This window comes from Myotis brandtii, unplaced genomic scaffold, assembly GCF_000412655.1.
Source record: "Myotis brandtii unplaced genomic scaffold, ASM41265v1 scaffold582, whole genome shotgun sequence".
Classification (NCBI taxonomy): domain Eukaryota; kingdom Metazoa; phylum Chordata; class Mammalia; order Chiroptera; family Vespertilionidae; genus Myotis; species Myotis brandtii.
This window is the reverse complement of record NW_005370187.1, coordinates 939,230-952,843: the sequence shown is the minus strand read 5'-3', so window position 1 is coordinate 952,843 and position 13,614 is coordinate 939,230. Positions and strand designations below refer to the sequence as shown.

Genomic DNA, 13,614 nt, shown 5'->3' with positions numbered 1-13,614 from the left:
AGGTCACCAGTCCCAACACCATAACAAGCCTTAAAAACTACAGACCAAACAATTCCCTCAATCCTATTTGCTTTCACTGCAGGCATTACAGACAAAAGTCTTAAATGTTCTTCCAGTGAGAACAAGATCCATTAGTAGCTTCCCGTGCAGCCAAAGCTACTCTACAGGAGTTATATGCAAACTCGGTCCAGTGATAATGAGGAGACATGGAAAATACAGAGGTTATGGAAGAATTTTTGTTCACTGATTTTATTTCCATAACCTTACACTGATTGGTGCAGTCTGAGTTATTGGAGGCTGTGGCACATAAGGGAGTGGCTGCTGGCCTGCCACCTTTCATTTTAATCATTTTCACTGACTTTTTTGCCTAGTAACATAGAGGCAGTTAATAAATGAGATATACCTCACAACGCAGAGTGCAGACATAAATAACACAACCTACAAAGAAAGTTAAATCTTTAGTATGGTTTTTACAGGACAGGGCCTGCCCTTATTAACACTCTCTTAGTTATGCTTATTTTTTATCATCCTGCTTGAAGGGTATTCCACTGGGATTTTTTTTAAACCTTAGCCTGTATGAAAAAGAAAATTCTACACTGATTTGATTGGAAAGTTACGGTAAAACTGGCTCACTAGTTTAATATATAATGAGTGACTCAGAAATCCTATTGGATTTGCTTACACAAACCTGGCTGTGGTTGCAGACTTCCTAGCTGGTTCCTGTAGCCAATTCTCATCAAGAAATAAGACTGTGTTACCTGAGGAGAATGGGGCTATATCTTTTTGGAAATCTAGTTTCCTGTTTGGGAAAAATAAAAAACCCTCAAGGTTCAGCAGGCTTTTTCCCCTAGAGAAGACAGATTCTGTAATGGAAATTTCCTGCTAATTCCATGAGAACATGTTGGCATCAGCCTCTTCCAAGAAAACACATAAAGTGTGGAGTCACCTTTATTCCAACCTCTACCACCTTATTCTCCACGATGAGATTCTGGGCAAGGGGTACCTTCCCCTCTGCCACAGGCTGGCCAAGTTGGCACACTGTGAGCAAATAGCAGTAATAATAACTTCAGTATGCTAGCAGCCCCGGGAGTCTATGGGTCAGTCCGAGAGGGGGGAAGGAAGAAATGGGAATAGGGGAAAGAAAAGCATAAGATATTTCATGGAATAGAAACCCTTTCTTCACACTTCACTACTATTTATATCCAAAAAAGCAGAACCACAGATATATAAAGACAGTGGTAGTAGAATGGTGTTGACTAATCATTCATTCAGCCATTTTCCAAGGAAATATTCAGAGCTCTGCACTATGGGACAGACACAAATGTCTTAGAATTATGGAGATGAAATTGTCCTTCATCTTAAATTAGTGGTTTCTGGGCTTCACAATTCTAATTCCCCCTTCCAATATTTGAGAGATCAACATTGATATTCCAATTTTTTATTCTACCAAGTGAAGGGAGTTAACGTCCACTATCTCTTGCCATCATTATTTGACACTCTAGCATCAAAAAAGTTGAAAGGACAAAAATAAAAATTGTATAGTCTATTAAAATGAATGTTTACATGTATGAAAAGTCTCTACACTGTCTCTATTTTTCTCACCTTTCAATGGACCATAAAAACCTTCTCCATTGGCTTGAGGACATAGAAACACTGATTCAGACCAAACCACCGATTTGCAAATGAGAATACTGAGGTGGAGGGATTCGTCAAAGGCAGTGCAATTCATCCGCTGCAGAGCTGGGTCTACTGCTCAAGTCTCAACTACCAACCTGGTGTTTTCTACCATGTCTCACTGTTTTTTGTAGAACATTCAACCTTTGTTTTTAAAATGCTTAAAATATTGAGAGGAAGACTGAACAAACATACACAGGTCAGCAAGTGATAGGGTCATGAGAGAGGTACACTCACTAACACTTTCATGAGGGAAAGCTCATTTGCACCTGAAAAAGTAAGGAAGGTGGTGGGGGATAGTATTTGCACCAAACTTGAATAGAAGGACGCTAGACAGATAAAGATGAAGAGGGGCGCGCATTTCTGCAAAGACAAGAACATAGGCAAAAGTAAGGCAGCTGCAAAGTACAAATAGTAAAATTCTAACTAGATTGCTGAACTCTTGTGGATGCTTAATGAGGATTAATTAAAAATAAGCTTAGAAATGTAGTTGGTAATTGGCACAGAGGACCTTAATTGAAAGACTTGGGATCCTGGACTTTGCTCCCAAGGCACTGAGGAGTCATTGACAATTTCTGACACAGAAATGATGCAGTGAGAGCTGTGCTTTTGGAAGATCCATCCGGCAATGAGACATTGAACTTGCAGTCCAGGTGACTCTGCCGGGTGCTATCACAACACCCCAAGGTTGGGAGAAAAGGGGCAGGTCCAGAACAAAGGCAGAAGCAATGAGATTAGAAAGAAGAAAATACTGCATCAGTAGAAGCATCAGTTTAATGGTAGATTGGATGTGGGAGAGTCAGGTGTCCAGCCTTGGTGACAAGATGGAAGTCAATAGAAAGCATTGTTAACAATGGAGAGGATGGGAGGAGACACAAATGAATAGTATAGGTTACAGTGTTTGGTTTACCAGCAACAAAACACCATGTTCCCACCTCTCAAGGATGGACTTGCTAAAACTACACTGGTCTAAAATATTGTGGGGGTTTAAACAAGTTTACAAACATGAACATTCATAATTTTTAATAGTTGAAAATCACATGTCTATTGCCTCTGTTTGATAACGATAAATTGCTCCCAACCTTCATTAAAAAAAAAAAACATGCAGGGGGGAAGGAGGGAGAAATTATAAATTCAGAGCTAACAGAAACCTTAGAAAGCATAAGCCAACTGCTCATTTTGTTGAAGAAGAAATTGAAGCCCAGAAAGACACAGAGCCCAGTGACACAGGTAACTAGTGGGAAATTTAGGACTAAAGCCCAGGTCTCCAAATGTCTAGCCCATTGTTTTCTGTGGACAAGACACCTTCTTTAGGAAACTGGGTAACATTTCATTTCAGTTCTGCTCTCCTACTTTCTTCATTGTGTTACTGCAAACAAGCTCCTGAGAACAATAAACCTACCACTCATTTTTTTCCTCTTTACTCTGATAGGCTTCCTAACCATTCTCTTAAAAAGAAGTATAAGGAGTTTGGCCATAAAATATTAATTGTTCTCATTCTGGAAGGTTGAGGGCAATAAAAACACAGTAATAGGTGCATATAGCTCACAAAAGAGAACCGTTTATGCTGCCCAGCATCTTCGAAACAAGTCTGAAAATTATTGTTCGCTCACAGCTCTCTTACAGGATGCAAACCTCAAGATTCCTGGGGGAAAGAGCTGAGGTTAGTTTGCTTTATTGTAAGTCACTGCATTATATTAAATCATATCTATGCAGCCAAAGGGAATGTTAAACAATCGTGCTTGTTGATTTATCCAGGGACTGGAGGCTTGTTAAACAGGCAAAAGCTGTTATCTTGACTTCAGAATAGGCAGAATTGAGTATGACTCATCTATTTTGAAAGTCAGCACATCATGAATTCACCAACATGACACGAGAACAGAGAGATCAAAGTAGTTACCTATTGATTACAATATCTTGAAGAGCCAACGCAGCTCTTCCAATTCCCAACAATCCCCTTTCTCCTTAATGAGCAATTCTTTTTTTTTTAATTCTCATTCGAGAATATGTTTTTTATTGATTGTAGAGAGAGAGGAAGGGTGTGGGGAAGAGGGAGAGAGAGAGAGAGAGCGCGAGCGCACTGATCGGTTGCCTCCAGAACACGCCCCGACTGGACATCGAACCTGATATCTGGGCATGTGCCTTGACCAGGAACTGAGCTGCTATCTTTCAGTGCATGAGATGATGCTCCAAACTACTGAGCCACACTGGTCGGGGCTGAGCAATTTATTCTTTTAAAATGACCTCTACTTCCCACGTTCCTTCATGTCTATGGGCCCAGTCATTTAGCAATGTCTGACTGCCATTAATTGGACGCCAGATTTGTGTCAGTGACTTTAGACATGTTACCTCTTCTAGTCCTTGTAGCTCTGTGAAGCTAGAACATCTTCAGACCAGGAAACAGGTTGAAAGGGGGTCAGAAAGGTGTTCAAGGTCATACAGTTCATCAATAGAAAAGTCATAAATCAAACCAGATATGTCTGCTGTCAAATCTCATTATCTTAATTATGGTTTCCCACCCCTACCAAACCACCACAGCCCCTACCCCAGTCCAGATATAGACAAAATATTTATACAGTGAGAATGTACACAGACACAGGACAATGCCTATGAGAGAAGTTTGAGGAAGAGAAAGGGATTTCAGGTACCCGTGTTCAGTTTCCTTTCATTGTCACAGTGATCTGTGGCTTTCTAAGTTCAGCCTGAGCTATGATAGTGACCCTCCTGGTCTCCAGAACTGATCTTAATGAGTTCATTCATCAGTGTCCACTAAATATGTATGGAATGAATGGACATATTACTGACATTAAAACATACAGATCTTAGGGTGTAGCTGGTGATCACAGGTAAATTTCATCTGAAAGTGTAAGTGAAGCCATGGATCTTAAATGGAATTTTAGATGCCTGTTGACTCTAATGTAGCCAGGTGCTGGGATACATGGAAAAGTGCAGATAAGAGGGAAGGAATGGATCAAACCTCAGAACTTGCAAATGAGAAACACTTGCCAGGATGTGGTAGAGATTATAAACATGGGTACACGTACAGAGAGACATGAAGATGACTTAGGTTTGCTCCTCCTGGGCAAAGATTTGGTCTCTGATCTAAATCAAGACCATGCCAGCTGCTCCTAGGCATTCCTGCCTTGTCATCATGGGTGCCTTGTGTGCCCTGCAAGCCTGCTGTCTCTCATTCCATGCTCCCCAGTGCCATGTGGAAGGACAAAGCCTTTCTTACCAAAGCCTCCTGAATAAGCTCTTTTAAAAGGAGATACCGCTAGGAACTCTCAAGGAAGCCTCTTACCTGCTGGTTCTGATAGGCTGTGACCGTGGTGAACACAGTCTCAGGAAAGTTGAACGTTTTCACTCCATCCCCAACAGGAACAGGTTTTGTGGGTGAAAGGTCGCTGCTGAAATCCTTGCGAATCACATGAACTCGAGGCTGGTATTTGTGCATGGAGTGCAGAATGATCTGGAATGAGAAGGAGAAACATTAAGCCAAAGTTGACTCTAAGGTCCCTACATCTTTTCAAGCTCTCCTGAAAATAAAATCACAGAGTAGAAGCATTTTAGAAAGAGTACAGATTGGGGGTGGGAAACCAGAAATCAGGGGGCGGGATGTACAAGAAACCAGAAATCAGTATACTTGCCCACCACAGACAGGACTAAGTGATTAGAAAGCATCACATGGAACCATATAGCAGATTATCCCGATCATGGGCGGTGGATGCTTGCTTTAACTGGGTAAATGCTGAAGGACTGTTCTGGTACCAGAAGACGTCACTCCACTAAAAGGTCCCAGACCTCTGCCACATAACAGTGGTTCCCTCCTGCTTCAAATTTGCAACATGGGCTCACGCTGTCTTTACATTCTACAAGCTATTATTTGCACTTTGTTACTGAATTTATAGACATTCTCTTATGTCACACGAGAGTGAGTAGTGTAAGTACATTATCCCTTCCTCAGAAAATTGTCATTTCTTTCAAGGTAGGAGCCAGGGTTTTAGCTCCTTCAATCTTCCCATAGCACCCAATATGGATCATGGCATTCAGTGAAAATTCAGTATATGTTTTACTGCAAAAGGTAAATTGATAGCATCAGGTGATCTAATTATACCTGGAAAGCCTTAGGGCCTATTCTTCTCTTATAAATTCTTCTCTTGACAATCAGCCAAAACTGTCACTTCAGTTGTTTCCCTGTGCATTGTTCTACTGAATGTTGTGATTTCTTTCACCATTTTTTTATTTGTCCTGTATTTCTGTCTCTGAATTCTCCCCTGACTAGACTGTGAGTACCTGGAGCACAAGACTTCTGTCTAATAAACACAACCTGATGCATAGCAGATGTTTGCTAAATGTTAGATTTGTAATAAATGAAATGTCACAGGAATAAAAAAAAAACTTTATGCTTATTTTCTTAAGATGACTTTGAGTGGCATGGAGATTCTTATTTTACCTGTTTGCAAAAGCCTGGGGCTAGTCAGCTCTAAAGCAAAAAGGGAAGAGCAGGGAGGAGGAAGAGGGAGATGGGATTCTTTGACTCACATGTCCTTGATCATCCAGTTCATTGTTGGTCAGCTTGAGTTTGTCGAAACTGACCACCTGTCTCATCCAAGTGTCTCCGGAAGCTAGAGAATCAGGGTGTATATAAACTCTTGGTGGCACAGGGGAATCAGCGTTGCCAGCCACCATCCACTTGGAGCTATGATACACGTATCTGAGAGAGGGAGAGAGGAGAATTCAGAGATGTGTGCAAAGAGGGAATAGCGGTCCAGAGAGCAAGTAGGGACAGGAGAGAGGAGCAAAGAGATGACAAGAATGGAGAAGTAGTACACAAAGAAAAAGAGAAGGAAAGATAAGGAGAAATGGAGAATGAGATGGGGTGGGGGAGAGCAAAAAGGTGTTGTGGTTAATGATCAAAGCTGCAGCTTTCACAAGAAAAACATTCTCACAGTCCTTTTTCTTTCTTCCCCCTCTCCTTGCCTTGCACCCCTGTGTGCACACAGGCATCCTTAACCCACGTGCCTAGCTATGGAAAAGGTATTTTACTGCAACCTTTCACCTTCCAAATGCAAACCATATAACCCGTTGGCCATTTGTTCAGGATTTGGTTCCTTATTAAAAACATCTTCCATATCGTCCTATAAAACACAGCCATGTGCAGAGACCCTCCAAGCAGCTCACTTGTTAACCATTTCCTTGCCAGGGATCTTGATTTTGAGGCATTTCTAGGAAAATGGAGGGTCTCTGCCTTAGTGCAACCATCCCCAGAAACAACACCAAGTCTTCCCAGTGTTTTCTTTGATGAACTCTATTTTGAACGTCATCGTCTCCCACATTATTTTCCCACAAAGCCACTGGAAATGAGATGCTGTTGGGTAGCAAAGGAGGTCAGTTTTCCAGACTTTGCCAATTGCCCTGTAGTTCTGAAGGGTGCTCTCCATGGATCTGACACTTCCTGTTTCTTAGTAAAGGAGCTTGTGGGCCCTGGGTCCTGGCAAACAGAGGCACTCAGTCCAAATCTCAACTCCCAAGATCCTCTAAAAAGATTAGAAGCCTCTCCCTTCTTAAGTCCTGCATTCAAGACCACTTCTCTCTGGCCCAACTCTCTGACCCACCACACTAGTCCTGGTCTTCACCACTCATCTCTCTCTCTCTTCCAAATTCATGGATTTAGGGCCAAGTTCTCAGGCATTTCAAAAATCAGCCATGATTCACTGGTTGGATTGAGATCTCAAGAGATCAATTAAGCCCCAACTTATTTCAGACAAGAACTCCATGTGAGCAATCCAAGAGACATGGAGACTACGTTGGCTTTTCATGACTTTGAAGGAAAAATATTTAGTAAACTCGCAACCCATATTAATGAATTAAAACTCTCCCTAACTAGATGTTCTTCTTGAGGTCTCACCCAATTCTCCTATTCTTTTCCTCCACCATCCACAGGGTGATCCATCAAATATATGATTGAATGTACTGTACAGGTCCACTTCTCTTTCCCTTCTTCAAAATCAATCATTTTACCTCAGCATTTCATAAACCAAATCATTCAATATGTTAATTACTTTCTATGTTAACAGAAGTAATTTTAGACTTAATTTCACTGGATTGGATTTTTGCTACCCTGGCAGACTATATGCAATCCTACTCTCTCCAGAGATACAGTGGAGATGGATTCCAGACCCAACCATTACTGAGTTCTGATTTCCTGCCTCTAGTGACTCCTTCCTGCCTGGTGCTCTGCCACAGGCCATTGGCATATTCTCCATCCTTATTCCCTGTACGGAGCATTATACAGTGCACTGTTAAAATGCTTCATCAAATGAGTTTAAAGAATAGTTCTGGAATTTTAGTGATACCCACAATTCCACATTTCAGAGTCATTCATTACCTGTATCTTTTATTGTCCACAGGCACAATGTCCATTGCTATGTAGTACTGCTGGTGTGGATCCAGACCAGTGATTTTCACTCTCATGGCAGGAAACATCCTCCTGTGAATGGGGAATAAAGTAGGAAGCCGAGCAATCAGAGGGGAAGAAGCAGCAGGAGTAAAAGCTAAGAAAGTCTCTTCTCATTAGGCACTTTAAGCACGCCAAAGTTCAGTGTCCTCTAATTCTCAAAATTAGCTTATTTTTTTTTCACTTTGGGAATTATCACTATAAAATATGCTGAGGACTTATATTGCTGAAATAGCACCTCTTCTTAACTTACATTGACCTATTTGATGATTCATATACACAAAGGGCACATACAATGCCCTGCTTTATCATTGTAATTAGATAGATGGATGATGTGTATGAATCCATACATACACATTTCTTATTAGGCTATAACATTCTTGAATATACTTATACTCATATACTTACCATACTTGAATAATTTATAATCATCTTACTCTCCAAGTAGCTTATCACAGCTGTTAGTTGCTGATCATAAAATATTTCTGATTGGCTGAGTCTATTTGAAAGTGACCACTCTAAAAATAATGTCTTAAGAAAAAAAAAGAAGGAAGGTGCTACCATTCCCAAACAAAGGGCCACCAAAGTGTTTTTTTAATGGGTAAAATGTAGAAAAATTTCTGCAAGTTCTCAGGCTGTCAACATGTGTGTCATGAGAAAGACCCTGTGGAATAGGGAGCAAATACCAAATGAATTCTAGTGGCCTCTGGGCAATACCTTGTTTCTACCACAATGGCTTGTTAAACTTGCCAAAGCAAGCGAGGTCAGGATATGGCACTTTACAACTACTCTCATAATTGAAGAGGGAGCAACCCAAAGAGGTATTGTGTTTCAAGGAGTCTAGAATAAATTCACCATTCTTCTTTAACCATAAGAAAGAAGAAAAACATCAAGCTCTTTTTGTATGTCATTCATTTAGGAGCCAGACATAAAAAGTGCTCGGTTCAAAAATTTGGATTGCCTGAATGTTCTGTAGGGTACTTGTACACAAAATGCTACATTAAGTTTAACCATCTGGGGCCATTTAGTCGAGCTGGGCAGAGCACAGTGCTAATGAGGTCAAGGTCACAGGTTTGATCCACATACAGCCTAATTGGCTTTGCTTCATTTCACGGCCATAGACCATACTTTGGCCCCAGACAGCCATCTTGCAAATGTGCACTGGTTGTTTATATGAGGGGCTTTCTAGTCACACATTCCAACAAAAGCAACTCAAAAAGCAAACGTCCTCTGTATGAGATCAGTGACATCATAATCATATTTGGGGAAAGCATAAGAGAAACCATAGTCCTTATAACAGGGATGATGGCTAATTCTTAAGTATTTTCAAAGAATATATATATAATTGTTCCTTCTTTTCCACTTTATAATTTTTCAGAAGTTTCTATTAGTATATTTAGATTTTCTCCCTCTTCCCTCACAAGTTTAATTAGGAAGCCCTATGTTTTAGTATTATAGTGCACTAAGGAAATTTGATGGTGGGCTACTCATAATGATTAAATCTAACATTTGTTAGGCACCTTGTTCCACACTAATTCCAAAAATTTGAGAACCCTGGTTACAGATTTAAATATAGATTAGTAATTCCCTTCTTAATAACAATGACTTAGAATTGTCCTGTATGTATAAGTGGCTGGAGAGCATCTTGCCAGAGATAGAGAGGAAGTCCTCTTACTTGCAATCTGTGATAAGAAAATGTGGTTCCTTTCAACCACCTATAGAAATTTGTTAAATTGAAAAAGATTAATTTATTTTCTGGTGACTTTAAGAAAAGGGATTAGGTGTTTTTAAACTGATTAACTGTTTTGTCAGGAACATTTTATATGACCTAAAGTAGAAAAGCTACCTTTCTGGTTTGGCTCCGTGGATAGAGCATCTGCCTGCAGACTGAAGGGTCCTAGGTTCAATTCCAGTCAAGGGCACATGCCTGGGTTGCAGGTTCGATCCCCAGTAAGGGGCTTGCAGAAGGCAGCCAATCAATGATTCTCTCTCATCATTGATGTTTCTATCTCTCTCCCTCTCTGAAATATATATATATATATGTGTGTGTGTGTGTGTGTGTGTGTGTGTGTATGTATATATACACACGTGTGTGTGTATATATATATTAGAATATATATGTATATATATATATGAATATATATATGTGTATGTATATATATATAAAATTAGAAAAGAAAAGCTACCTGTCTCATTCCCAAGTTCTGAAATGAATGAGCTGGGTGCCTTTGGATATGTCCTTTAACCCCATCCCTTATAACACAAATGAAAGGAACTAGATCATCTCCGAAGTACCCTCTGCTTCAAAACTCTATGACTATATTTTAATTCTCTTCTTAAAAATGTATCAAAAGTTGCTTTTTCTTTTTGTCAGCATTTTATTACAGAATACCAAGTGAAGTCATAACACCCTAGAGAAAAAAATAATCTTTCAGATTTACAAAGTGAGATATGTTTGGTTTTATTTTTATGACTAAATTTAGGCCAATTCTTTTGTCTTCTAAAGCCATTAATCCCTACATGCACCTCTGTCCGTGGTGCTGATTACACAGATTATGTTGCTATATTCAAAGACTGAGAGCTTTGTAGACAACAGTGGTTCTAAATAACAGGATTACAGTTTGGGTGTGAGGAGTAGATGGTAACTAAGCCCTCCTGAGCAGGAAAAAGAAAAGAGAGTCACACATAACTAACATTAACTAAGAAAATGGAAATTAAAAAGGATACTACATAAGAAGTGAAAAGGAAGAAAACAACTATGGGAATGGGGAGGGAGGAAACAAAGTTCACAGAAGAGAAAGTGTTCTTTGCAACACCTGAGGCAATGCAATGCAGAAACAATGTAATTTCTAAACCTAAATAAAGGGGTACAACTAAAGAACAAACTGTATGTCTGTCCTGTGAATATCCGCATAGATTCAGGAATCAAAGTCAATCTGTGAAGGTAGAGATATGGAAAAGAAAACACTGCAGAAGAAATCACAAAAGGAGGTCACAGAAGAGTTGTCAGTGAGGTTCTCAGATGAACTGAATTCAATGAAGTGCAGGAAACAATGGTATGATATTGAGAACAAAAATGACCAAAATACACAGACTCAATAGTAGAAAGTGAAAATCCAAGATAAAAAACTGGAAAATCTTATCGACAAAAAAAAAAAAGTAATTTTCCCTCTCTCTCCAATCAAGCCTCTTGCCCAAAACTAAGAAAAAGAATAAACACTTTTTCCTTGAATTGTTCTATTTCCTTCCACAACATAACATCTCAAAATGTTGAACTGAAACCCAAGCAACCAAAAGGAAATGGTATGGAAAGTAATTATCCTTCAAAGTTGTGCCTCCTAAGAAGCATTTTAATAGTTTTATTCGCTGCTAAAACTTAGAGAAAGAAAACTTAGTTCTGGAAGAGAAAGAAAATGAACAATATTTCAGGTTCATTTTAACCTCATGTTTTTGTGGTGTTTTATTATACTGGGAGGTTTCACTGTATTCATTCAAGTGAACTGGACCCAATCAAAATATTATTTTACTTTAAATGTCCATGTTCATGTAGATAGCTTTTGATCAATGAGGTGGGTCTTTTTGGTCTCCATGATGTGAGACTGCATAGAATGGCTTGGAAAATATGAAGCATTGTTGTTTTTATTTCAGTGAACTATCCCTATGTACTCAAGAATTGTAGCCCCAATTTATCTTTATTTAAATCATTTTCATTTTGAACCCAAGGGGCAAGAACTGCAACCATTTCTTAACAGTGCAGAGTTATAAATAGTTGAGACCATAGTTTTAGAGCCAGACAGAATTGTGTAGAATTCTGGAGCTGCCCATTATTGCCCATGTGGCTGTAGTCAAGTTAATCTCTTTTGGCCTTCACACCCTCACCCATATTTGGAATTATCATATCTGACCTCATAGAATTCCTGTGAATTTTAAATAATTTAGTATACATTGAATATCCAGCACAAATAGATAACTAACAAAACAGTGTCCTTCAAGAAAATTGAAAGATACCAATGAAGGAATAGCTTAGTGTATTTCAAGAAAAATTGTGTTTTAAAAACTTTTATTATCCTACATAAATATTAGCAAGAGTTTCCATCAGGTTGCATGAAAGTTTTGTAATACTTTCAATAAATACAATGGATCAAAAGCAGGGTTCAGAAGATAAGCCAAGCCCAATTCGTACCAGAACCAAAATTCTTACAAAAACATCTGGCTGCTTTAAATGCCTTAGAAGATGCAAGCTGTTGCTTGGGGAGCAAACTTGTTCTGTTGAGAACGATGGATGGTGAAGAAACATTTGCTTTGGCATTCAGTTTGGCTGTTACGTACCACGGATCTCCAATATTAACTGAAAGATATGTGTAGGCAGAAATGTTTGTGAGGATAGAGGTGATTTAGGTTTCAGTGGCCCTTGGAGAAAGATGGCAAAGTCACAGAAAACACAAGATCATTTCGTCAAGATGTCCAGATGCAAAAACATGAGTGCACGTGACTTTGGCTTCACCAGTGCTACCTACCACCAATAAGTGAAAGGAATAAATAGAACAGCTCCTACTTTGACCTCTGTTCTTTAAATGTGGCCATTCGAAGGAATGTGTTCTTACCTGCCCGCTTTGGTGATGATCATCTCAGTCCCAATGTCATGGAACCGCTTCCAGAGGTCAGCGCACTGCAGCTCCACCTGGATCTCCTCCATGGAAGCCATGGCAGCAGGCACGGCGCCTGCAGCACCCGGGCCCAGGTCAGCGTGCGTGTCAAAGGAGCAGGAAGTCCGCTCAGCCAGCACCTCCGAGTCTGAACCCGTGCTCTGCTCAGAATCTGCAAAACACACCATCAAGCCTTGGGTGAGAAACTGCTGGACACCCCCCAACACCCCAACCCTGAAAGATGGAGGTGGGGAGAGCGGCAGAGTGGAGAGGGGGAGAGGTGAACAAAGGGAGACTTGAAGCTGGGAAGCTCCAGAGCACAGCACTCAGGGTATTTTATTATTTTTTTTATGGTTTGTTTTTGTGATTTATGACCTTCTTTCAGGTTTCATGTTTCCAACATGACATCTGGCATTTTAGTAAGTTTTAGCAACAGCTGAAGAAAATTGGTCCACAACAGGCAATATAAAGAATACTAATGTCACCATGTTGAAGGGCTTGAAGCCAAGCTGGGGCAACAAAGTACATAAAGGCCACATTTTAATAATAGTAATAATAATAACAACAACAACAGACTCTAGCTCCAAACCTAGATTGGACTCGTGCACTTCGGGGGGGAAGGGGAGGTTTCAATGCTAACAACGTGTTCTTGAATTCCATCCTACTTGGCATCACTGCCCATCAGTCAATTACTTTTAAACATAGCAATTTCTCCGCGCCCCCCCCCCATATATATCCTGGTCATCAAAAGTAATGAAACGTTCTTGGGGATCTTTAGAAGCACTTTGTCCTATATCCGAGTACATGGCCTTTTCTAAGAGTTCAATCAGGCCATTT

General features: G+C 40.0%; 1 protein-coding gene across 3 annotated transcripts in view; it reads right to left on the bottom strand.

The window, feature by feature from the left end:
* TBX15 (T-box 15) overlaps nt 1-13,614 on the bottom strand; it is a 52,976-nt gene that overhangs the window by 29,146 nt on the left and 10,216 nt on the right. For all 3 annotated transcript variants that reach the window (XM_014550109.1, XM_014550110.1, XM_014550112.1), the window contains exons 2-5: nt 12,736-12,949; nt 8,063-8,164; nt 6,217-6,388; nt 4,976-5,143 (exon numbers count right to left, since the gene is read on the bottom strand). In XM_014550109.1, coding sequence (XP_014405595.1) covers nt 4,976-5,143; nt 6,217-6,388; nt 8,063-8,164; nt 12,736-12,949 — 656 coding nt within the window. The remainder of the gene's footprint in view (nt 1-4,975; nt 5,144-6,216; nt 6,389-8,062; nt 8,165-12,735; nt 12,950-13,614) is intronic.